The sequence below is a fragment of the Xyrauchen texanus genome, chromosome 43 (assembly GCF_025860055.1).
Source record: "Xyrauchen texanus isolate HMW12.3.18 chromosome 43, RBS_HiC_50CHRs, whole genome shotgun sequence".
Classification (NCBI taxonomy): Eukaryota; Metazoa; Chordata; class Actinopteri; order Cypriniformes; family Catostomidae; genus Xyrauchen; species Xyrauchen texanus.
In genome coordinates this window covers 19,400,060-19,423,733 of record NC_068318.1, presented here as the reverse complement: position 1 = coordinate 19,423,733, position 23,674 = coordinate 19,400,060, and the positions used below count along the sequence as shown (strand labels likewise).

At 36.4% G+C, this 23,674-nt stretch overlaps 2 protein-coding genes across 2 annotated transcripts in view; both read right to left on the bottom strand.

Moving 5' to 3' along the window:
- Nucleotides 1-18,463, bottom strand: part of LOC127636193 (coxsackievirus and adenovirus receptor homolog) — a 60,777-nt gene extending 42,314 nt beyond the window's left edge. Inside the window, exon 1 of the mRNA XM_052116620.1 lies at nucleotides 18,281-18,463. Coding sequence (XP_051972580.1) covers nucleotides 18,281-18,332 — 52 coding nt within the window. The 5' untranslated portion in view covers nucleotides 18,333-18,463. The remainder of the gene's footprint in view (nucleotides 1-18,280) is intronic.
- A 697-nt stretch (nucleotides 18,464-19,160) lies between these two features.
- Nucleotides 19,161-23,674, bottom strand: part of LOC127636133 (EH domain-containing protein 1-like) — a 33,779-nt gene continuing 29,265 nt past the window's right edge. The window contains exons 3-5 of the mRNA XM_052116542.1: nucleotides 22,138-22,550; nucleotides 21,434-21,598; nucleotides 19,161-21,166 (exon numbers count right to left, since the gene is read on the bottom strand). Of these exons, the coding sequence (XP_051972502.1) occupies nucleotides 20,645-21,166; nucleotides 21,434-21,598; nucleotides 22,138-22,550 (1,100 nt within the window). The 3' untranslated portion in view covers nucleotides 19,161-20,644. The remainder of the gene's footprint in view (nucleotides 21,167-21,433; nucleotides 21,599-22,137; nucleotides 22,551-23,674) is intronic.

Sequence of the window (23,674 nt, the reverse complement as noted above, 5' to 3'; positions counted from 1 at the left end):
TTCACACACAAACCTTTTTGATCAAAACTCAGCCTGGTGATGAAAAAAAATTATAGTGAGTAAGATGGACACTTCTATCCCTCCATGGGTGGTCTCATTATAGACATAGCATTATTATCAGCAGAGTAAGAGAAAAGCAGCACATCTGGACAGTAAAGATAAATACAGTAAACCTGCACTGGCAGGTTTGCACTGGAGTATGAATGTGAATTAGCAGGCAGCAAATACATTGAAAGCTCAAAGTCTGCTTTAAAATAAAATTTATATGCGACACAAAAGCATGTAGTAGGGCACAGCAAAAGTGACACGAAACACACACATAGAGAAGGTAATCTGTGTGTGCATCAACATCCATAGCCAATGGACCAATCAAGTTGCAAATAGATCTTGGTGCATGAAATTTACTTTGCCTTTGCTGTGAAATAAAAAGCTTCTCACACATAACATTACAGAGGAGGGAGCCTCCATCTATTGTGAATTCAACAATTTATAGCCAAAGAATCTTGTTTTTCTCTTCTCATTTCCAAACTTTTTTGTTGACTGTATACCATCCTCCACCACCACTTTAATTGTATCATTAATTAAGGCTGCAGTACCATTGTAGGCTGTCACTTAACATAATTACTTATAAAAAAAATATTTGTAATCTTATTTAAATGTCAGCACAGTCCCATGAATATCTCTCAGAATAGCTATTTTTGGACATACTACAAACAATGGGTATGAGAATATTGTAGAGTGTATGCTACTGCGAGTAAGTTGGTTCATATAGTAGTGACTAAGACATTAAATTAAAGATAGAGCTTTTCATAGACAAAAGCCCAATAAATACCTTCAGATCTGACACTCACATTTGAAGAAATATTCCAGGTTCTAATTAAAATTATGATCAATTGGCAGCATTTGTGGCATGTTGATTAATACAAAAATAAATGTTGACTTGTCCCTCTTTTTCTTTTAAAAAATAAAAAAATATGGGTTACAGTAAGGGGCCAATCCATAAACATTAAAACACTGTTATAAAAGTAAAGCCACAAGACTGGGGATGTTAGGCTCAGGTGGTAGAGTGGGTTGTCCACTAATCACAGGGTTGGCAGTTCGATTCCCGGCCCACACGACTCCACATGACGAAGTGTCCTTGGGCAAGACATTGAACCCCAATTTGCTCCCAATGGCATTCTTGCAAGACAGCTCTGCCATCATTGCTGTGTGAATGTGTGTGTGAATGGGTGAATGAGATGCAGTGTAAAGCGCTTTGAATACCGCTAAGGTTAAAAAGGCGTTATAAGTGCAGACCATTTACCATGCATTCAGTAATTAAGCCAGCAGACATTGCTAGAGGGCGCACTGCAGCTTGCATGCCATCTTGTCTGCAACACAGAATAAGGATACAATTTTGGTTTCGTAAATATTCAGAAACACAATTTAATTTTGCTAGTGTTTGAAGGGGTATGTGGGGTCAGTGTTATTGTGGATGCCTGCTGGGTAGATTCTGGCTTACAACAGTACTGGCATTCAGAGCACACCTAAACGTGCTTGTTTAACAAAGCAACATTCACTAGACCAGAAAAAACACAGATGAACTTTTCACAGGCAAATATTACACCCTAAAACTAAAAAAAAACAAAAAATCACCACTCTCAAACTAAAATCCTCAAACAAAATGTTTTCATCATCAATATCTAAAAAAAAAAAACTATGTATTGAAAATAAATAAAAGGTAATGCTGCTGATTTGAGAATTTAAGATAGAAAAGAACAATGAAGGTAGAATCTATTAACTATGAAATAGATGGCTGGGGGAGAATGATCGCAATCAGCCAGGAGAGGGTTAAAGAGGAGATGGAGCCGCAGTTCGAGAGACAGAGAGATGCACGAAACCTGTCTGTCTTTATGCTTATACGTAGCTGGCCGAAACTTAGTGTGGCATTGCCACAAGACATGCCACAAAACTTTTATACAGTGACAAACATATCTGATGAATTCTCTCCTCAGAAATGAAACCTGACATTCAGATGACTTGACACTGTAACAGTACTAAACAAGCAATTTTATCTAGCAGTGCTTAAGAGAGGCAGGAAACCGTTGAGGCTTTAGCTTGGGTGGGTTCTGCAGAAATAAGTGCAAGTGTGGATGTTCCTATGGTCCTGAAGGAATTAATATTCTCACCAGAAAAGAAAGTGGGACAGGTGCGTTATGCTAAAATCAGGATACAAAATTAAATATTTGGGATGCATTATCTTTAACAAAACATACGTACAGTAAAACTGACAAGTGATTAAAACATCAATAACAAAAATAACCAGCTTTATTTGTTATGTAACCAAGGACTGTGTCAATTATTACCAAGTTAATGTTCTTATTCTGCTGTTGAAAATAATCTGCAGGGCCTGAAATTCAGCACGGGATTGAGTGCGCTGCGTACAAATATAAGCATTCCAGCATGTTCCATGTTCATAATGAGGGAAATTCCCACACTTTCATTCTATTATACATTTAGCAGAGAATCTGTATACCAATCCAAACAGATGAAAAAAAATCTAAATCAATAATATTGTCTTTGTATCAAAAGAAAAGTTAACAGCTGGCTCCCAATGAGCATTTTTTTTATAAGAACTTCATGTACAGTAGCAGAAACCATACAGTGTACAGATTTATAAACAAGGCACATTTTCTGCTGGCACATTTTACCTACAGTTATATGTAAAACACTAACTTGAAAGCATAGTTATCCCCAAAATTAAAATGATCTACTCACACTTATGCCATGACTTTCTTTAGCAGAACACAAATGAAGATTTTTAGAAAAATATATCAGTTCTCTAGGTCTACACAATGCAAGTGAAGGATAGCCAGATCTTTGAACCTCAAGTCAGCATGAAAGTATTCCACACGACTCCAATGGTTAAATCCATGTGATAGGATACATTCTTCTTTTGTTTTTCGACAATTTGCAATCGTGCATATTGTCACCTACTGGGTAGGGAGTAGAATTGTATAGTACAAAATGACAAAAATATTGATCCGTTACTTTTATTCTGCCATTGTCCTTTTTGGAGCTTCAAAGTTTAGGTCACCATTCACTTGCATTGTGTGGATCTACAGGGCTGAGATATTCTCCTAAAAATCTTCATTTGTGTTCTGCAGAAGAAAAAAGTCACACACATCTGGGATGGCATGAGGGTGAGTAAATGAGAGAATAAAGAATTTTGGGTGAACTATTCCTTTAAACTACACTTCATAAGGTATATATTTTTTTCATACAGGAATGCAACCCTTTTTCATATGGTTGAAATTCATTACAAACACTGCATGAATAAAATAGATTTCATTTAGTTACAACAAAATACAAATTCCACTTCAAATGTTACTGTTGTTGCAGTACCATGAAAACAAAGTTCATTCTACCCAGAAGCAGTCTCCAGGGAAACTATGTGTTCAGCAGTCAATTACACACTTTTTTCTCATTCCATATCTCTAATTTTCTCTCAGCATCTATATATCTCATGGTCTCTTTCACTTAAACTCAATTCTTTCTAGTCCTTTAATGGGTATTGGCTTTGTGGCAGCTCTGATTCCAATGTGGTTGCACATGCAAAAATGTAAAATTTTCAATAGCCAAATCCCCCCAACACGTCTACGTACACAAACTTTGATTATAGTCCCAATAAGGAAAAAATTATAATGCAGCCAAGGGCATTAATTGGTTATAATAACTGGTTCATTTATCAGAACTGACAGAGCCAAAAAAGATTATTTGTAAAATATTACAAGACACGTCATGAATCAGCACCACAGGTTAAATATAAATATTGGAATATTAATTTTCTCCCATGCCGTGAAAATGGGACATAAAAAGGAAAATGTGCATACTAATGATTAACTAGGGAAAACAAAATCACATTTCCTGCGCATGTGGTCATTTACATATGTTGGAACAGATTACAATTTGCCTTAACATTAGAGTAGGGTTGACTTGAATGCTAATGGCAGAGGCAGGGCATGTGTACTGTAGGGGGATTGAAATTAAGCAAGGGCATGACATTTTGTTACTTTTTGTAGTCTGCGCATATTTGCTTTTTCTCTCTCTAGCTGGCAGTCGATAAAGCATGTTTATCAATGAGATAGAGGCTAAATTTGGCTCAAACAACTGCAGATATACACCCCTTCACTTTTTATTCTCCTCAATCTCTAAACACCTCTGCCTTTTTTTATTGTGGTTTGCAACTTTATCTTAATAAAACGTCTTTTATTACCTCTGACTAATCAAATCTCAAACCTTCATGATATGCCAATGTCTAACAGTGGCAAAAGGTCTTAATAATATAGCAAGCCAAAAAAAATCAGGCTCTAATCTTAGCATGGAATGGCTTCTATCTGTCAGTGATGTCTAACTTTAAGAATGTTTTTGATATCTGCAGTGTTTAACTGGCTTGGTGAGCTTGGCAAAAGCACAAGGAATGCTGGGCCAGGAAGAAGGTAGCTTTAAAGGGCTAACCTGAAGTGCTGAGGAAAGTGCCATAGTTTGATTTATATGCTTCACTTGATTTTTTTTTTTATCAGACTGATACCAGGCTTTATTTTTTGGATGTGCGTGTGGGTAGGACTGAGTATCGTTAAAAAAAAAATTGATACCGATATCTTGTTCCTAAATGATACTTTTTTCAATACTAATTTTATGAAATACGTTTTAACAAGATTACAAACATAACCTAATAACCTCTGGTCTCCTCATGACAGGGTCAGAGGCTATAACATTAATGTGAAGAGGGAAAAAAAAAAAAAAAAAAAAAACCTAAACTGTTAATTCAGCCAACCTTAAGGATAATCGTGGTTTAACAAGATAACTAGTTTAATGTATGTTAAACTTGATCAGTAACTGTCAACCGTAAAGCATTTTTAGCATCGATAAAGCTAGCTATCTATAGCCATACATCCAAAGAATATCTAATGTTACGTAGGTCCCAGTTTATAGGACTAAGTCACCGCGCACAGAAACGTTAATTTAAGAAGTACACAAGCATGTACCACTACAAGTTCAGGGCTCTACGCTAACTTTTTTCCCAAGGAGTACATGCGCACCTAAATGAGAAAATTTATGAAAACACAAAGCAATTTTGGAGCACAGTGAAAATTAAATAGTTTATTAACAAACAATTTATTACATATTTATACTGCATGTATGAGTGTATGATGCGTGTACTAAGGGACACACATCTGTGGAACAGCACATACCTCCCAAATCACACATGACCCATGCCTACTAAAATCAAAGGATATCAGTTGTCCAGCTGATTTTGTATGTTGACCGTCTGGCATACTTAGAGGTCAGCCAGCGATCTCTCATTATGTCAGCAACCGATCATCTCCACACATTGTCGTATGTGGGATTCATGTAAACTCAGTTTTTGTGGTGGAGTCTGATAAGCGGCCCAAATTTGATGAAAGGTTCTTCTTTCACAATGAAGTATGCGCTGTTTATCTTTATTTTCAGCTGCTTCATTTGTCGTGTTGCCAGTCTTGGCAGCAATTATCTTGTTGCAAATATTGCATTGTGCTTTTGGCATTGAGCCTGGTGAAATGTAGCCACACTTTTGATCTTTTCCACATCTTTTACATCTATGGGGTCGGGACGTATAAACACTACAGCCTCACGCATGAGCCGTGTCTCTGGGCGCATCCTTGATGCCTAAACACAGCCACCAGCACCAGCACTTTTAGATTTGGGCAAATCTAGCATGCTACATGCTTATCACTGACGTTGACGAGATTAACCCCTTGGGAATCGAAATTTGGTACCGAACGTCAAGACACTTTTTGATACTCGATAGTTTATGGTAATTCGGTCAGTGCCTAAAATGTATTGAACTCGATACCCAGCCCTACGTGTGGGTCAGATTTTGCCTGTATTGAGGGGGACCAAATGTCACTACAAGCGTAGTAAAACCTGAAATCATATGAAATACAAGGAAAACAGCTTAATAAATACACAAAATGTAATAATTAAAATGTAGTAAGGTTTGTGTAAGGGTTTGGTTTAGGAGCAGGGGACAGAGAATATGCCATTACATAGTATGTGTGTGTGTATTAGAGTAAGACAGGTACACAGAACAGTGCTGGCAGGTATGAAGACACAGAGTTCTAAAGAACACCTGCTGAAGTAAACCCCTGGAGACATGATTGCTGCAGTGCGGGCTCACACACAAACAAACTCTCTCATTTACAAAGACATGCCTACATCTCAGGCTGGCAGGCATACAAATAAACACATCCACAGTCTCTTAAGGCAAACATAATCTCACACTGGAGCCAGAGCACTCTCTTACCCATGAAACATAAACACATAAGCCTATAACACCATGCATTAGCAGTGAAAGAAGCTGCATAGATTTAGAGAACATGTTGCACAATATTTTTGGATTAAGAAAAACAGACTTTCTTCTTTTTCATGTGAATATCTAAACAAAACAAAAAAACTTGGTTATCTAGGATAAAACCATTGAGCCAAGTGCACCACAAAACCACATTGCATTCAGAAAATATGGAGGGCAGGATCAACAGTCCAAGCATTTTTAACAGATGTAATGTAATCTGATGTAATCTGGGTGTTTGTAACTATAATTGCTACATTTGCTTGGATTAGACACTGCGGTTAAATTGGAAATGTGATACATGAAAAGATATTGGTTAAAATGCTTAATAAATATTACTAGCACACTAACTGAATGCATACTATAGAAACCAGATTCGTCATTGGCACAGCTAGGCCTTTTGTGGTTATTAAATGATCATCTGATTGCAGTAATTTGATCTAACAGCAGTTATTTGAGAAATCAGGACAGAAATATTTTAATATTGCATAAAATACATATATATACAAATATATTTTTATTTTTTAATTAAATAGGAGTTCGAAATACAAGTGTAAATGTAACATTTACCAAAACTAAAGTTGGCCAAAAAGAGACTTATTTTAAGTATTTAGAAATATTTTGATATTTCAAACATTATTTTTCATATGATTCACAAGTTTTTAAAGCCTTCAAAGAAAACATACATCCCTATTTTATTATTTGATTTATCTATTTAAAGTTAAATATGAAGTATGACAATTTATATGACAATTAATCGTGAAAGCCCTGAGACAGGCAATTAATCATCATAAACCTAAAACAGACAATTAAACATCAGCAAAACTTCATAATAGTGAAAGCACTACGCTCAACAAAGCTTTAAAGCTGAAGAGTGTAGTCTAATTTTTGTGCCACTATCACCACTGAACAGAATTTAAAAAATAAACGTTTTCATACAGCCTCCCAAATGCTTCCTTGTCAGCTGTTGATCGAACAAAGTACCACCCCCACCTCACACCATTGGTTGAGTCAATGTTGTTGTTTTGGGCAGGACGGGTCACTCAAAACAAACTAAGGAATTTTTACAGCGCCACAGAGTGTGTTAGAAACAATTAACTTATGAATGGCTTACTTACAGTATAGCCTAGTTGTCTCTGCATATTAAGCTGGGATAGGAGATAGTATTTTACCATAAAAGGTCACATACTCTCAGCGTTAAATGGCAAAGTACAGAGCAACAGTGGATACTGAGGAGAGCTGGGTTGAGGAATGAGTGAAGTTAAAGAGAGAAAATTACAGCCCAGAGAAATCTACCGATCCCTAGCTGTTTCAGCCAGTTTCTCAAATTCAAGTCAGCTAAGAAACAGAATTTTAAAGCATTGATTGTTCATTCACTGCCGTTACAGATGGATCAAAGTAGTTCCTCATTTCCAATATACCTATATTATATACATTATGCACTACATATTTTTATTTTATATTACAAGGAACATTTATAGTGAAATACTCAGTATTAGCATTTCCAAGATCAGCTTGGCTTCATAACACACAAAGATCTGTCTGAAAAGGGGTACAAAATTATCCAACATCAGTACTTAAGCCTCAACAGAGAAGCTTATCTAAAAGGCATAGATCTCCTGGACTTCATCAAAGTATCAAAAGGTCTAATTGAGACAAAGACAGTGCTGCCAGATTCACAGATGGAAGATTATTAGTCATGTCTCTGCATTAAGGCTCATTATGGGATGCAAAAGTTACTGAGGGGTGAGCTGAGGGACACAATGATGAATGCACTACAGGTCCTCCTTATCATGGCAGGAAAAACAAGGAGTGAGCTGATGTGTGATGATGGAGAGAGACGTAAAAAAAAAAAAAAAAAGAGGTTCCATGACCTTGTGTTTATGGAAGGCTTATAAGAACAAATGGAGGAGGCTATATATCCTAGCCCAAGTCTGTTTGGCTGTGATCTGAGCTTTACTGTGATTCACACATCCTTGAAAACAAATCTCCTACCAGTCTTTACATACTTAACCCATAACCCTGCCAATCCTTCTGAAATACCATTCCATTCTTCTCCATTATCCCTCTCTATTCCTCATTTCATTCCTCTTCTCGTCTCACATGATATACTTACAATGATCACGCTTTCCGTCCTCATCCTCTTCTAAACTCCCACTTGTAAACTAAACAGTCTGATCCCTTCTCTCCCTTTTGTCATCTCTTTCTACTCTCCTCTTTGTTCCTTAGTTGTCCATTTCAAGTGATGATCCCTGCATGTAGAGTAAGTCTTAAATTTGTACCAAAAGTGACCGAAATGAACCTTATAACCTTTGTTAGTCATCATTATCCTTAGGTCTAGTGGAATGTGATCAGCCTGCCTAATGGCCCATTCATTCTCCAAATTGAAAAAGGAATGAATAAAAGGCAAGAAATTGGAGGGAGGTACGGCTTGGGACTAGAGACCAGAGGATTGCAAAAGTAACAGGACTAGGCATCGCCTGCTGTCTTTGGTACAAGTCTTGCATGTTAAAATAATTACAAGACAGAGATCTGAATATTCATACTGGTAGCTTGTCCTCTGTGTTAGATGGAGGGCATGCATCAGCCACATACACAGGTGCAGGTGCTTAGCATGTGATTCTACTCTAAATCTCAATCCCTTATTCAGAAGGACAGCACCTGGGGGCATAGCCGCAGAAATTAGGGGTGCTGAGGGTGCTCCAGCCCACCCTGCGAAGTGCTGTCAAAACAGTGTATGCATGAAAAATCAATGACAATTCATAAATATTATTTGAAAACCATTGTATTCTGTGTTAATCTAGTTAACGAAAGTAATGACGAAAATGTATAGGGGTATTTTATTTCAAACAATAACAAAGACAACAAGAAAAACAATATTATAAAAAAAATATATATATATATATATATATATATATATATATATATATATTATTTTAATTGAAATGTTTTTACTCATAATAAAAAGGAGAAACAAAAGAATACTGAAAAATATTAACAGTGCACTAACAATGTTTTCAAAAATAATAATCAAGAAAGATTATATTAAATAATCCAGTGTTGGGGATTTCCCCGCTTGAGCGGTGTCAAATGAGCTGATCACCTGTCTAAACACAGAAAATTTATAAAAGTCTCAAATTATTATCAACACAATAACTTCTAAAAAGATAATGCTAATACTAGCTACTACTTTATACTCTTTAAATGCTATTATATCAGGAGTGCAGGTTTGGACAAGGACAGTTTTTATTGTGACGTTATTGCCTGCGCTGCTGGCAACAAAACGGACCGGCTTGGAATCGGAAAGACATGAAGCTGAACGGTCCGGCAGAGCATGTGGAAAATCGGCTAATTCCGGTCCTTGGCCGGTCGATCGGTGCATCTCTAGTTTTTATATATCCTCATTTACACCGTTCGCTGATCCCAGCATATTGCAAATATGCTGGGAGGAATTTTGTGTGAACGCAAGCCGGAATGCTAGAAAATATGTTCCCGAGATCAGACTGTAGTAACATTGCAGGGATCAATCCCGGAACGTGCCTGTGTAAACAAAAGGCAGAGCCGATCCCGGGAATGATGCATATCATAGTGATGACATATTTATCTTGAGGAGAAAGTCTGTATGCAGAACAGAGATTTAACAGTTTACGGTGTACTGCGGTTGCAAAAAGATAAAAGCAAAAAAAAAAAAAACCTTTCAAACGACTGTCATACATTGCCATGTTCTCATTTGCGGCATTGTGAATAAAAACAATCACAGACGAATCGGAGACGATGAAATAAACCATTAATTTTTTGTGGTAAGGTACAAAAAACATGGTTTATCAGTAAACTTATGATGTACATAGATGTCACATCGTCATAGGGCTGTCAAAATTGCTCAAAAATGACATTCGAATATTCCCTCTAAAAAAAACACATATTCGAACTATTCGAATATCTGGTTGCGCATTTGGTCAATGACGCGCATTACGTCAATAACAGGACAAATTAATACAAAGAGACATAACTATTTGTATAGGTAGTTTATTTAAGTTTAAACATATTTGACAACGTATTACCTACACAAAAACAAGTAAATCAACTAATGGCCAAGACCTCACTCTCGCTCGCACGCGCAGGCACTCTTTCTCTCTCTCTCGCCCTCACGCTCTCTGCGCATAACGGTTTAAAAGAACAACAACAATAAACAAATGTTGAGTGCTGATCAAGAGTTTTGTGCAAGCAATATAAGGTCGCGACTCTTGTCCCAAATATAGCAGGCTTCATTCAGTGATTAAAACAAATTATTAACATTAATTGAAGTTTTACAGTATATAGAACCGACATTGAACGCTCCGAGCGAGCTGTGCTGTGGTAAACATGGAACTTTTCCTTGACATGAAACGGTAAATAATCAAACCAGTGGAAGCCTGCAGTGCATGAAACTGCTGTATCTAACCTACCTTATTCATGCAACATCTATTCAGTCAGTACAGTAGCCTTACATTTTAGTCATGTTTCTGTTTAACGTTAAATAAAATGAGGCACACAATTCCGAGAAATGTGACAACAAAGACCCCTCAGGCAGCACGCCCACTCGCAAAGCAGACAGCCGCACATCTGCTACCGCGGGCGCGTTTTTTTTTTCCACATTCGAATATTAATTTTCACCTTCGAATTTCTGTTTTTTAAAACTATTCGAATATATATTCGAATTTAGAATATTCGTTGACAGCCCTACATCGTCATGTCACTTTTGTCTTGGGATTTGTTCTGGGATGTGTGTGAATGCAAGCACAGATTCTAGGAAAGCTTGGGCAGTGTGAATTATCAAAATCTCGCAGTACCAGAATAGCTCAAGGGATGACTTTTCCAGGATTCATCCCAGGATCTCTGTGTGAAAGGGGCTTATGTTATATATTTTATGATCATTAATCAAAATCTGTTCATAGAAATATTTGTATATGTTTATACATTTTCAACAAATATTAAGATGGTGCTTAAAATTTAACAGCAGTAACAAGTACCCAAGTAAACATTCTTACATTCTCGTGGATTACACATCTTCACTGTATGATTATAATTAGGGCTGAAACGATTAGTCGACAATAAAAAAAAATTAAGTTGTTAAACAGTCATTGGATCCCATTTAACGTAACATGAGATGACATTTAAATCTAATGATGACGCACGTGCGAGAGCAGCACTGCAGTTCATGCCAGACTGAAAGGAAGTATTACACAACTCACAGAACAGATGCACTCTAAACTTTCCAACCAGCTTCAGGTGTTGTAGATCACAAAGTATGAGGGAATTATAATGCAAAAATACAAAAGTAAATACTGAATCACTCTCGTTGTGGAATAAGCAGAGTCGAAGCTCTTTAAAGGAAACACCCCAGCATTACATCTTAAATCCAGTTATATTTAATGTGCTATAGCTTTATTGAAGTTCAAATAACATGTAAGCAGATCATGTAAATATTTACAAACTCCGAAACTACCATTTCTCTGTGCGGTCAGCGCCTATTCTATGAGTTGTGTGAAGTGTCCCGAATTGCCTCCATACAGCTTTATGCAAAGCAACAATTCTTTATCCCAAGTATTCAGAGATGTCTTTTTTGTGATGCTAGTCCACATCAGCAGATGCGTCTTGTGAATAGCAACCTCAAAATTTTGCGTGCTTTTTTATAAGTCAAAGTAGCACTAACCTACACCTCCAATCTAGTTTCTATAATTGGATGTCAGGTTTGCCAACACCGGACACTAATTATCTGTTATTTGTTGACATCAATAGCCTATGGGGTTCACAAAATGTTTCCAACCTATGCTGTGAATGTTTACAATGTGTACAAGAACACTATAATAATTTGTGTTAAGTTCAAAGAGATTGTGTTCATTATTGTAACTTAAATGAAGATCAAACTAATTTATACAATTCAAGTAATTCCAAAAGGGTTCAAATATTTTTTCTTGCCACTGTATGCATAGTATTGCTCCATTTATTTGGTAGCATTCCTATTTTAAAACTTTTTTTGTACACAACTATAAATTGATATTTTTTACAGCTGTGAATCTTCACTGGCCTCACGATTTGTTTAGATTACGATGATGGTGGTTGATCCACCTAGCCTGCAATCAGTCCTATTGTGTGCCTTTGGCTTTAGTTTATGCGCGTTTGACACGTATCTTTCTAGCATCTCACTCGGTCTATTGTGCACATGTAAGAGCCACAGTGCTGCCACGGTTTTAGTTGAACTCAGAATTAATTCAGAATTTAAGAATCAAATCAGAATTGTTGGACAAATAATTGCAATTAGGGCTGCACAATTCGAAAAACGAATCGCAATGCCATGATTATGTAATTGTGAATGCTGACGATTACAGCGTTCAATTTAAATCTGCTACTGTTGCATCAATGGTTTCTATTTACAACATGTTTTTGCAGTGATTGAGTATTTTAACCAATCACTAACATGTCCGTTGAGCAATGAAATGGCAATGGCCAATTGCCTGTAATGACAACTGTTCCTAATGTGCAAGTTTTAAACTGTCTGGATGCCCGCTTGCTTTATGTTCTTGCTCTGTTCGCGCAGCACACAAAAATTAATACTGAAGAAACAGCACCTGACACTTGAAAAGAAGCTGTAGAACAAGAGCGAAAAGCACTTTGTAAATATTTTGGATTCATTGCATATCGCACCGCTCGCTTTCAACGTAGATGTTAAATACATTTCAAATGAGCAACACGACAAAACTCAAATTATCCTGTTCTAATCAAGGCACAGACGTGGTGTAAATAAATGAATTGTTATGCTGATTAGACAGATTTGTTTTTAATGAGAGAATTCAAGAAAGTGCAGAACTTTGTGTGGAGCATCACTGCGCTCGTGTCGAAATGCAGATCTCAAACCGTGTATATCGGCAGTAAGTGACAGCGGTCATTGTAATGGGAGAGTTTGTTGCGTTGTTTGATTTCTGTGCACAATTTATAAAAAATTAATTAAGAGTTTTGTTTTGACATGTTAATAAGTAGGCCAATGTGAATTTGACTTGTACAAAATAGCAATAAAGTAATTCGGCTTAACTGTTCCAAGTGTGTTTTGGAGATGTAGCCAACATGAATGGCATATTTCAGGAATCACCGTCATTGTTATCGCATCTGCTCTAATAAGACCCATTTGCCACGCAGCTGGTATTGGTAGATTTAACATTTTCATGAATCGCACAAACTCAGATCACAAATGACTGTTTTTAATTTCCAAAGTGCAACATTAATGGTCCCATCTAGGTCTTACTGAATGCAGTAACTTAGTTGATTTAAATCAGCTGTTAATAAGTTTGAATATGCCATATTAATTAATGTACGTGGACTAATAAATTAAGCAATAATTCAATTTATTCTATACAATAGATAACAATTTACAATAATTTTAATTTGCCTTATCTTTAACAAACATTATTACAATATAAAATATAATATAATGCTTAAAAGAAACTGGAGCACAGCTCATATCCACCACTGAAATTTCTACTCTGATGAACCACACGGTTGATTACTTTGTGACATTAAGGTATTTTGATATTTTAATAGACATTAATAATCTCGATTACAATATCAAGAGCAATAATGGACAATTACGATTTTTGCTATAATCGTGCAGCCCTAATTGCAATGCATCCGAGATAAAAAATTACAATTTAAACTACTTAACAGCTCAAAAAATACACCTGTCCTAAATGTCCTAGCCGCGATGCAGCATTTTGCTTCTTGTCCAGTATGCGACCACCTTCACTTTTTTTATATTTAAAGACAAGGAGGGACCTGTCAAAATTCATTTTCGTATTGATTCTCATCCCTACTGCACAAGACAACAAAATACATATATATAAAAAAACTGACATTAAATATACAATGCACAACAAAGACCAGGAGATAATTTTGTATATTTTTCTACCTCCATTACCTGAATAACTGTTTAGAAAAGCATTTAAACTCAGAATCCTTCAACAACACTATGAATAAACAAGTGCTCCTCCACACTCATATTCCAAGGACTTGCATGGCTGTGTGTCACAGATCTCCTAGCAACGGTCTCCAGGAAGGGGCACCAGAGTAGGTTGGCTTATCAGGTAACTACATCACAGGCCAACACAAGGTTGAGGAGGTTCTCAAACCAACACACTGCCATTAAACAGGGTCAAAACAAGACACTACATTCGGTCAATTGTGAATGGGAAGGTCTGTTCTTATTGGCTTTTGTAGAGTAGAAAAAACATTTATTTAGAAAAAACAACCAAATAATGTTAAGGAGTTGAGTGCATACTACAACACATGGTGGACATGAATGAGTGAGCTCACAAATATACACAAGAGCAAGAACAAAATAAAAGTGCTGACTGACCAGAGATGTCTGACAGCATCTGCCTAATGTCTAAGTGAAGGGACAAGACTGTCAGTACCTATGGAGGTTATTATTGGGAAAATGTCTTTAATGGACACCAGGGACTATAGGACAGAACAGGGAAGACACCACAGACTAAAGGACTGGACAGTGAAGGCAGCGTTGTTTCAAACCTGAAAAATGCTTGCCAGCATTTTGTTATCATTTCATTTGGAAAAGGCAAAACGGTCTGCAATCTAAAAATACTTTTATTAAGTTCAAACAGGAGATACATTTTCAAAATTGATTTTAAAAATGAACAAATTTTTTTACTATATAGCTGGCAATAACTTTCATTTTGGTGTATGTTGATGGCTCAAACTAGGCTGAACAATACAATCGCTTAACTGAGGCAGACTAAAAGATGAATTTTACGAAGACATTGCAAATAGAAAGAGCTCAATCAATCAATGCAATTATATAGATTGCGTTTCTAATCAAGGACAGAAGAGTCTAAGTTCAGCAAAGGTAAGCTATTTACATTTTTTGTAAATTACATAAAAGTGCCATGTCTTTAAATATGTTTTTTACATTGAAAACAAATATTAGAAATAGCTTTGAAACCAACATCAATATAATATGCTCGTCAGCTGAGAGGGACCGAAAACACAAAAATGTCAGACTCAACATTCCATTGTGATGGTAATGAGTTTGAGCTACGCTAACTCCATCGAGGAATAAATGTCACACAAACAAGCATTCAAAAACACATACTCTAATGTCTCCCGCAATGAAATGTAAATGCATCGTTACTCATATCTGAGATAAACACATCAAAATCAACTCAACACATTCCATGCATTAAAACAAAAGCAGTGTTAGCACACAAAGCTTGTTATTGTTCGACTCTAGTTTATCAGTAACCAGTGGCCCGGAATGTCATTGCCCTATCCATGCACACTCTATGGTTTTTCAGTTTGTCTTTCCTAGTTCTGGCCTGAATGCAACAATTTTTTTTTTCTCTCTCTCTCTATCTGAATATCTCAGGTAACCTTTGCCCACATCTGCACAAGCTCATACCAGCAGTGCTATGTAGTTTCAGATGTATTTCAAGAGAAATTAAGGGAGGGTGTGGACAAACCAATCTCATGAAAATTCGTACATAATTTCCGAGTTGGCTATTTCGTATGATCTCGCACGCTTATGTTTGTATAAACTTGTAAAGACTTCATCACATGCAAATTCCCGGAATGTCTAAAGCAGAAGCATGAATTCCGCACACGAGGTGTTAAGGACATACTTAATAATAGTATGCCCTTACCCAAATGCCTCATCTAAACTTACCCAATCAGTAGTGTGTAGGGTTGGGCGATTTTCTCCATAGTCAGATCAAGCAAGATACCTTGATTTCAAACTCTGAACTTTATTTAATTTATTTTTTTAACAAAAAATTCAAATGAAACTGGAAAAAAGTTAAGTGGAATTAAAATGTGTGCTGTTCTTTTGAAAGATGGCTTTACAACAGTTTTGAAGGGCAACATCTCTTTGGAAACTAACCTACTTCATCGGTCCATTGAACCAGGAAAAGACATCATGTGTGTGAATACATTTTTTTTGTTCCCTCCTTCACGATATATATATATATATATATTCTATATAACTAAATATCCAATTACATCGGTAATTGGGCCAATCGTGAATTAAATCGGGCTGACGGATCGGTGAATATTCTTACTTTAGTGATTGTGCAATTATTTTTTTTATTTAAAAAACAAAAACTTAAATCAAATACATTTCAAAATTCAAATTGCACTCTAAACGAAAAAGCAATTAAAATAACGAAGTGATCAAATATATATATTTATATATATTTTAATTTACCGTCAGGCAAGTATCCGTCTAAACTTGCAGGTGGAAAATTACTTCTACAAACGAAGACATAAAAGCAATTATAAATGTAAAAATACTCATTATAATGATAATAAATCACTGAAATACAAATCATGGTATGAGTTGAACGTGTTTTTGTATTATTTTATGTTTTAATCACAGACGTACTGGTTGCAGAGTTGCGTTCACCACAAACTGCTCTGTGAAAATAAAGCGAACTGAACTCAAAGCACCTCCTGAGCTGAGATGTCTGAGGTCATTTGCAGCACTCTTAGACGATACTGTTCTTGCAAAACAAAATTAGAAGTCTGAAACAAAGAAAGAAATAATAAGAACCTTTTAAATTATTTGTAATATTAATTTGATAATAATAGCCTAATAATAATAAAAAAGAATAATTTAATACATTAATGGTAAAACGAACCAAATATCGTCTTGACATTGTCAAAGGCATCAGCTATTGGCGAATCCTGACGATTTCATTGTGAGAATGTGTTGGTGTGTCTAATTTCGGTGTTAACACTACTGGTATTCTTTTGCTCCACACTTGCTTCCTAGTATGACTAAGACATATGTAAAATGCTGCATTTCACCGAGTTATAAACTAGCCACCAGCTGGTCAGTCAACAATCACAAGTGCCTCAAAGCAGTTACCAAACATTCAACATGTGGCTCTCTCAGAAGTCAAAAATGCCAGTGTGCATCTGCCCATTTTGTAGGCAAGGGATCGGACATGTACATCAGGACTAATATGAGGACTGGATAAGAAGCAACCTCGGTTTCATCCATGTACATCAGTCTTATTTAAGGGGGAGGGGGGTTACAAGTGACGCTACCATTGGCAGATGGTAGACTGAAAGAAGCCCCTCTTATGAAGTGAAGCCTATTGTGTTAACTGGCAACAAGTAGAAACTGGCTTGGAAAGCCAATTGGAAAAACATTTTCTAAAATATTTTCTCTCTAATAGTAGTGTAAATAAAACACTCTAATGACCAACAATACAGGTTAATTTAATTCTGTTATCACAGTTCGTATAACGGACCAAGGACACAAAAACCCGTATTACCTATTCGGCCATGCAAGTGAAATTCTGTAGAATGCATACACTAAAACAATCAACTTCTTCCCAGGGTCAGGCTAGTTAATCATTAAAGTTAAAATAGCAAAACATTGCATTCACAAGTGGCACTGAACCTCAAACCAGCACAGTGGATTGAACCTAATTTATCATTATACACAGTAACAAGCAGAGAACAACACTTCCTACTGATAAATATCTATATATTTTCGTTTAAATTCGTTATGTATAAAACTGCTGTCAGATTTTAAAATAAGTCATCGGATTTTGAACCGGTAACTTGATTTCAATGAAGACAATTCTTTTTTTTTTTTTTTTCCTTCAACAGAACCCTTTGAAGCTCGATATCGATGGTCAGTTCTGCTGCAGAAAATTTGGTTTAGAGTCGAAGGTGTAGATAAAAGCGTCAACATATTAAAACTTCAATATAACACACACACAAACAAACAAACGGAACAAACAAAAATAAATAAAGTATGAAGTTTTTCGAAAACTCATGAGGCAAAAGTAGCGCGTGAGCTAGTCCACAATCGTCTCGGGTTCAACAGCCTTCAAAAACAGCCACGATAAAACTTACCTGTGAGAAGAATTATATTGATTAAACAGACCCAGCACGTCCTTAAATCCATCCCTCTGCCTTTTAAGCCACAATATAGTAACCAATGTGAGTATAAAAATAACTTTTCCACCCAGACTTCTACTGTTTCGTGTTCACTGTTCTTTCGCCAGTCTCGCGCAGCATCAGAAGTCCACTAGCTTGCTCGCGCAGGTGGATTGAGGCTGAAATGTGAACACGTGATTTCCGGAGGTATCAGCCGGGAGAACATTTGAGTTTAATGTGTTTTCACGCCCTCTCGCGTACGCGTAGGACAACAGCACCACCGAATCTAATTACTTGGGAGCATCTGCCTGTTGTACAAAAGTGCCTCAGTTTGTTCCCGGGAGGCAGCGGATGTCCTAACCCCACCTCGCCCTAATCCTAACCATATAGAGCCTGTAAAAGGCTGAGTAACCTGCCAGGAACAACGTATGGCACATTTCGCCCATCGCGGGAACTCCTTGACTGAATTATTGAGAAGTACAAGGGTATGAAGCCAGTCTCAAGGATATGCTAAACATATTTTCATGATATATATATATATATATATATATATATATATATATATATATATATATATATATATATATATAGGCCTATATATATTATTTTATATTCAGTTTCTGAAGATTATTACCTGCTTACACAAAAATGGCTGTTAATAGATTTGTCTTATCAGCCACGTCGCACCCGTTCAGCAAAAGACTAAAGCCGTGGTCATTTTCAAATTCGAAGGACGACCATCATAGGCCACTTCTTTATCTACAAACAGTGATTAAAGTGCAAGATTGAAGTACCATAGTTATATGATATCATACAAATAATTACAAGACAGACATAGGCCTTTTCATTTTAAAAAGTGAAAACTGATTCCTTTATTTAAAAAAAATAATCATCATTTTAAATGCTAAGGAAAACATCTAGCATAAAGCTGTATTATACAGAATTTGTATTACACTATACAGTAATACCTGTGTCAGAAATGAACTTTTCTGTTTGCACCCTGGATTTGAATTTCTGGCGCATATTATTCTTTTATGAGAGCATGTTTTCTACTGATTTCTAAAAAAAACTGTCAACCTTTTATGTCAAACACACCAATTTAATCAATTTGCTTGCATACATTATCACTCTCAATAATTATGTTATATTTAATGAAATAGTATGTATTCCTTGACCTAGACTCCAATATTAAACAATCTATCAGATGCTGCAAATGAAACAGAGGAATTCATTACAGGGGCATTTTTTGCACCCACATATCTGGGGGAATTTCTGTCCCTAGCTCTTACACTATACTAATATACTTGGTATGGGGGGAAGCAGGCTTGTAACAACAGTATTATAGAGGGAGTGTATAAAGCTTTTCATATTGAAGCAGGCTGAGGCAGATAGAGGCCATTTAAAGAACAAACACAGCTAGAGGCCAGTGTGAGCGGCGCCATTTATATCACTTATACACATATCATACAGTTAGACATCTGTCTGTCTGTTGGATTTCTTGTCAATTACACATCTTGTTTTGAATAGCTATAACTCACAACAATATTTTAAACCATTGTGACAGACAATGCAGCATCAATGAAAAAAATGGTTGTCCAGAATCCAGATAACCTGGATCAGAGCAAAATACAATGAAGGGCTGAGAAGTGCCAAGGAAGGAAAGCAGCTTAAGAATTGTTGCCTATATAAAACAGACCAGATTCAAAGCCACACCTCATGAGGATTCAGTTCATCGGTTATGAATTCTACACAATGAATAGTGCTTAAGTCAGCTAAATCTAAACAATGAGAAAAACTGATGAAAAACTCAATTTGAACGACACAGACCCATCTGGAAAGTTAAAAGCATGACTTTAAACGTGAGAAGACCTGAAGTAATAAAAGTACAGAAAGATATGGAACAATTAAATTAAAGATTTCACATAACTTTCAACAATCTAATGTAACCTCCAAGACCTTTCAATTATAGCCTACAGAATGTTTTGTCATAATGAATCTCCCTGCCAGCATACCATCATCCATGCTTTACCAGAATTAGGCTACATCTAGAATTAGAGAAATACAATAAGTGTTAATTTCTTAATATTCTTAGTTTTGATTAGGTTGCTAACAACTGGTCTAACAAGAACAAAGAAGATAATGTGAAAATAATAATGAAAACAACAAAATAACTGTAATGATGTATAAGTTAAAAGCTGTTTGGCTTCTTTTGACATCCAATGCATATAGTTTAGTTATTTCATATTCTTTGTATATATTTTTATATTTGTAGACATTTCTCACATATTCATAAATTCTACTCCATTTTTCTCAATAATAACATTTATTTTCCCCGATTTGTTACTGTCCTCGTTTGGAAGGAGGCACAAGGTGATCAGGAAGCTCAGCTGGTATCTCGTGCCCCTCTAGCTTAACCTTGATGAGGTGGTTAGCAAGGGCAAATTCCTCCTCATCCAGGAACCCATCCTTATCCACGTCGGCAAGCTTCCAGATTTTTCCTAGAACAGTGTTGGGCAGCTTGGATTTGACCATCTCCTTCTTGGCCATGGCACCCGCGACCTTCCCGTTGATAGGTGACAGGGTGTAGAAGATCTCATCGTAAGTTGGTTTGTCTTTCGCTACGATCCACTCCAGCTCGTCGATGCCTTCACCAGCTCCCTCTCCATAACCGTGCCCGAAAGGTCCATTCATAGTGCCTTCAAAGGCACCACCATGGACACAATGACTGGGCATGGCAGCTTCCTCCTGCCGTACGAGGGTCATGAGTTTGGCGATGTCGTTGGCCAGCATGTCCTCCACTGATTCCAGCAGCTTGGGCTTCAGTGTTTGAAACTTTGTGAAATCCTGACCAGCAAGGATTTCCTAGTAATGAAGACAACCATTTACATGAATGTCAAGGTGGGGGAAGAGATTGGAGGAAAATAATGAGTAGACAAATGTTTAATAGTATTTTGTACCCTTAGAGGCTGTGAAAATATATTTGGAACAGAAACTAAATTTCATATCTGGATAACTGAATAATTTAATTGATGAAGGGTATAAACTGTTACAAAACATTTTTTGATCACTTCGAAAAATGTGGCTATAAAAACGGAAAAATTGACTTTTGAGTCTTTCACTTTAATGTACCTGCATTTTAATGAGCTTTGGAAAATCACCAGGGGAGATCTGATGCTCTTTTTCAATTTTTGCATAAATTTCACCCAGGTTAGCAATGAGCTCCTTTTTTTTATTCTCTTTCCCAAACATGTTTGGCATTTCTTTCTTCAAAGCACTGATGATATATGCATGAACCTGAAATGAAAAATACATTTTGCAATTAATATTGACATAATGGAAAGCGATAATGCGATAATGGAAACATCAAAAAAAGATTTGTGAACACATACAAAAATGAATCATGGCTTCTGCCAAAATACTACAGTTACTACAGTTATTCTTACTTGTATAAAATCATAATTGATTAAATATGGAATCTCCTTCAATCTGTCTATAAATATTTCAGAATAACTAATTTATTTTATAACAGTGTTGGTGGCTAATAAAAACTGTAGCAACAATGTTTTTTTTTTTTTTGCTGATTTGCTTTTTTAAAGGACAACATAAAAAAAATAAACCAACTTTTAAGATTGATTTCTATTGACTACCAATTTTAGTAAATGATCACACGAGGGTGCCATACACTTAAACACTAATCTCTTTGCTTGAGAATCACATATACTGGTAGATATGCTGGTAAAACCTAAAAATAAAGTAAATAAACAGTGTTCATCAAGGAGATAGCCCCTATATCATAATTAACAATACACACATTTTCTCAACTATTTTCTTACTTTTGCTAGACGGGCCCGTTTAATAAGGTCATTCAGCTTGCGCAGTGCTGCATTACTTGGAAGTCCTTGAATGTCACGGAAAAGGTCTTGCTCCTCTGCCTCAAACAGTTTCCTGTTATCTGGAACCAGCAGTGGCTGAGCCCAGAATGAGCCGATATAAACTCGGATCACCTCTGGGGTGTTGACAATTTTACCGAGTGACCACATGAGGGCGCCATACACCCTCATGAGCTGCTGGGTGCCAATCTGGTCAGCTTTATTGAGTACCACCCGCATCTTGTCCTCATGGTTCTTCAGGGCACGGATCACCTCGGAGAACTCGTCCGAAATGTCCAACTTGTGTGCGTCAAAGAGAAGAATGATGCGGTCCACACGTTCAGCAAACCATTCAAGTACAGCGGCGAAGTCATAACCTGAAAGAGATGTGCACTGGTAAGTATAGGAAATCAGGACAAAGTTTTTAAATCATAAAATATTTTAACAAGAAAATTATAATTTAACACACTTAAACAGTCATTCAGCTCTTTTAATGCAAGGGGACCTTATATGTGTGTGTATGAGTGCACAGGCGGAAATAGGGGGGTCAGGACCCCCCCATCTGAGGGTTGTCCCCCCCTAAAATATCATTAAAATATGTGTATTGTAAATAATATAATGATATATTCTTAAAATAATTGTTTAAGAAATAAAATAATACAAATGCAAACGGGGCAACAACAAAAAACCTCTTGGTGTCCCCTTCAAAAATTGCTCTTGAGAATTGTTATGTTGGGGGGCAACATTTTGATGAAATTTTCGCCCCTCTGTGAGTGTCTCCCTGACAAAGTACAGTGCATCACGTCCTCCCACCCCAAATAAAGGGCAGCATTAGATGTAGACCGATACATAGGTTTTACCGATTAATCAGTGCCAATAGTTGCGTTTTGGAATTATTGGTTATCAGTTTTCCCATGAAGTCTGAAGTTTACATACACCTTAGCCAAATACATTTAAACACATTTTTCAAAATTCCTTGTCTTAGGTCAGTTAGGATCACTACTTTATATTAAGAATGTGAAATGTCAGAATAATTGTAGACTGAATGATTTATTTGAACTTTTATTTCTTTCATCACATTCCCAGTGGGTCAGATGTTTACAGCCATGGCCAAAAGGATTGGCAGTGACATAAACTTTGTGTTTTGCAAAGTTTGCTGCTGCAGTATTTGTAGATAATTTTTTTACAGGTTTCTATTGTATACTGGAAAACAATGATAAGTATTTCATAAGTTTTAAAATCTTTTATAAGCAAAAACATTCAATATATGCAAAGAGTCAATATTTACAGTGTTGACCCTTGTTCTTCATAACCTCTACAATTCAATCTGGCATGCTAGATATCAGATTCTGGGCCAAATCCTGACTGATGGTGATCCATTCTTGCCTTATTAGTGCTCAGAGTTGGTCACAATTTGTGGGCTTCTGCTTGTCCACTCACCTTGTGAGGATTGACCACAGGTTCTCTATGGGATTAAGATCCGGGGAGTTGCCTGGCCACG